Consider the following 3,576-nt stretch of genomic DNA (forward strand, 5'->3'; position numbering starts at 1 on the left):
TCCAATTTTCCTGTGACTTACACAGAATGGAATGATCAGTGAGAAGACTATTGACAACATATGTTTTCCAGTGATATGGAAGAAACCTTTCTAATGAGCCTACTAATCCCTGTACTCTTGGGAAGAAAGAACACAGATCCATCAGGGTCCTAAATAGTCCTGGGTGGGAGTTGGACCAGAAGTAAGACAGGGAGAGGTCCCGCTTTTTGACACCACGACAGGACCCTGCAAAAGTCTCCCCTTAGCTGAGGGGGTCTCCCCATTGGAAGCACAAGTGGTTGGCCACGTACCATCTCTCCCAAGAGCCAAGGTTCCCCTGAGAGGCAGGAAGGTGGAATTTTTCCAGCCAATAAGAGCGAGCCACGCCCTGCGGAGGCGCCTATAAAAGGCAGGTCCCACTGGCCAGTGTGCACTTGGGAGTCCCGGCGGTGCAGGGAGACGGGCCACGCCGTGGGCTTCAAGATGGACTTGGGAACTGAAGGCTCGGACCCCCACAGCTCCTCCGAGCGACACCCCACTGACCAGCCGCCCTGCCAACAGAACTCGTTCACAGAAGGCGGCTCACATGTGGAGGAGAAACCACTGGAAGGCAAAGAAGGGACATTATCGTCCCCGCTGAGAGAGAGCCGCACCCAAAGGCGAGGTAGGGATGCGGGTGGTTTGTGTCCGGGGGCTGGAAGGAGGGGTGGGGGTCAGGGTTTTATGCGGAGGTCGGTCCGGATCTAGATCCCTAGGTCACCCAGCTCTAGGGAGGCTTTGACAAATGGGGCAGTGATCCCCTGGAACCAACTAGCTTGGTTCACCTTGGCCCCCGGCTGAACAGCCTCTGTCGAGAGAACCGTCCACAGGCTGGGATCGGGGCCGGGCTAGGGCTTCTGCGGGCCTCGCGAGAGGCCACGCGCCCAAACCGCCCCTTTTCCTCCAGGGTCTGACGCCAAGACGGATGAGGAGGATTCCAAGGAAAGCGAGCTCAGAAGAGACAGCTGCATTTCCAGATCAGGTGAGAGCTGGTTTTCCGGAGGGGGGGGCGAGGGGGGGCAGAGGACGTGGGATAGCTCGGTCTCCCCGCCAGGGACCTGGGAGCCCTGCGGCACCCTTGCAGCTCCTGGGCTCGAGGAACGGCTGGGAACCTAGTCTTGGCGGCCAGCGCTGGCCCTTGCGTGTCCAGGATGGACTAGGGCGTCGAGGGGGCCGGGCTGGACGCCGTCACAAAACTCTGGCTTTGTCCGCAGAATCCGAAGGCTGCTCCAGTTGGGAGGGCTCTGGGAAGAGGAAACTCCCTTCCAGCGACGGCACCAGCCCTGCAGCAGGTGGGATCTTGCTTTGGGGCCCGAGGTGCGCACAGGGAGGTCAGATACGCGGGGCGCGGGCACGGAGGGTTGTTGAGCGGCTGAATCGGGTTAGGAGACCCGGAATCCCGGGAGCTCTGGGGGGTCCTTGGTGGGCCTGGCATCGCCTCATCCCAGAGCTGGGGCGGGAAGGCGGAGGAGACAGGCGGGGTTCACCCGAGGGAGTGGGGTCCCCTGGATCCCAGCTGGCGGGGCGCTCAGCCACGTGCGTCCTCCGCAGGGGCCTCTCCGGCAGACGAGCGCGGTGTGACTCCGGGAAAGAAGACACGGAGGACGCCGGGCTCGAGCCAAGGCAGCGACGGCGAGGAGCCCGCGGATGCCCAGCGCAGGAGGCGCGGGGCGCGGGGCGCGGCCGGCGGAGCAGGTGCAGGTCCCCAGGAGGCCGGCCGCCCCCACTGCGGAAGAGGCTGGTGACCGCCGTGCGCGCCCTGTCCGAGGCCGTCTATGAGGACGTGGCTGCGGTGTGGGAGCAGCAGGGCCATTGCCCGCTGACCTGGGAGCGGCGCTCGCGGCTCGGGCAGCTCTGGGAGCCTCTGTGCGCGGCCTTGCAGACCGTCTACACCATGGCCAACCAGGCGGCCTACGTCTTCCCTGCCGAGAGCTGGCTCGTCCCCGCCCCGCCGCCGGCCCCCCGGCCTCCAGCTGGGGATGGAGGAGAAGCCCGGGGCTCCCCCAGGGAGGGACACGGGGCCCCCCCTCCCGGGGTCGGGAGCTAGGCTGCCCGCGCTCGGCCAGGCACCCGCGCTTCCGCAGAGCTGGGCGCGCAGCCCCGGGGGTGAGAACACAGCCCTGCTTCCGCTCAGACCGCAGATAGCGCGTGTTATAAGCGATAGGACGCGGGGTGGTCGGAGGAAAGGTACTGCAGACACGCAGCGGGAGTTGACGAGGTTTCAATTTCATGTTGCACGTTGTCGTGCGTTTTGAGTATCTTAGGACAGCCAAGCATTGTTTTATGATGAGAAGAGGTATCAGGATAGAATTCCTAGGTTGTTGCTAAAGTCTAACAAAGTGAACATACTTCTGTCCTCCTCTTTGATCCTGAAAAGGCGCTAAATCTTGGGTCTCTTGCCTCCAGTTTTGGAGGACTGAGGCCACAGGCCTGGGGTAGCGTCTGTGTGGAGAGATGGTTGTATTGTTCAGTGTGATGAAGTCACGGTGAAGACACCATGTTCTTTTCCCTCACTTTTCAGTTACTTCATATGAAACCCGATTCAAGATATATTACTGTCATTGACCATGTTCCTGTATTTATTCTTACAGTTGGCTCATACGCCAAATTTAAAATTTTCTTCTATTTTATAGATTTCAAGTTATCCTATTTATGAAAGGATATTAAATCTAATATAGATACTGTCATTTTATATATATTTTATATAGTTTCCTATTTGTATTTTACACTAGGATTATGCATTCTTTCATCATATAAATGTATATAATTACATGTATGCAAAGTAAATATATTTGGGCATTGTCTTATCCTTTGGTTCATAATTTCGATGTTACAATGATAAAATAAAAATTAATGCTTCTCATGGATTGTATGTCTTAGATAATTTCGTATTTCTCCAGATGGAGTTTATTTTATAGGAGGTGAGGGCTTCTTTTCACCTCTACCTCATTTCCACCTTGACTTTCCTACACCTAGCAGCTCTTATTGTAGGCTGGGGAGAGCAGTTAATCATCCCATTGAATGGGGCAATTCATGATAATATATTATAAACCCATTTGAGCCTATGCAATGGCTTCAAATTATACAAAACAAGTGCCTGCATTTGTACAAAAAATTACAAATTGCAAGTTGCCTTTGGGGATTGGGGATGAGATTAAAAGGATCAAAACATAACATTTTAAAATAACAAAATAATACAGCAAAATAAAATAATAAACAAAATACCTGGGAATAAATCCAATAACAATGTGTCAAATGTATATGAGAAACCATATAAAATTTCCAAAATATGTGAAAGCAGACATAAACAGATATAAAATGACATCATTATTCTTAGCTGGAAACTCCATATTATCAAACATCAATTGTCCCTAAGCTAGTTTATAAATTTAATTTGTTTCTGAAACTGATACCACCAGTTCCTTATTGAAGCCAAGCAAGTTATTACAAAAAAAAAATCCTACAGCTGAAAATACAAACAAAAATATTCAAGAAAACTCTGAAAAAGAAAAAAAAATGAGGATAAACTTTTAGTTAAGCAGGATAAATAAGCTCCAG

General features: G+C 52.8%; 1 protein-coding gene across 1 annotated transcript; it reads left to right on the forward strand.

The window, feature by feature from the left end:
• Positions 1 to 462: 462 nt before the first annotated feature.
• On the forward strand, positions 463 to 2,128 carry LOC144237146 (protein FRG2-like). Its single transcript, XM_077770823.1, is given in 5 exon segments — positions 463 to 643; positions 926 to 1,000; positions 1,233 to 1,310; positions 1,570 to 1,680; positions 1,683 to 2,128. Coding segments are annotated over 5 exon segments (891 nt in total).
• Positions 2,129 to 3,576: the final 1,448 nt, after the last annotated feature.

Source organism: Crocuta crocuta, unplaced genomic scaffold (assembly GCF_008692635.1).
Source record: "Crocuta crocuta isolate KB4526 unplaced genomic scaffold, BGI_CrCroc_1.0 scaffold136, whole genome shotgun sequence".
NCBI lineage: Eukaryota > Metazoa > Chordata > Mammalia > Carnivora > Hyaenidae > Crocuta > Crocuta crocuta.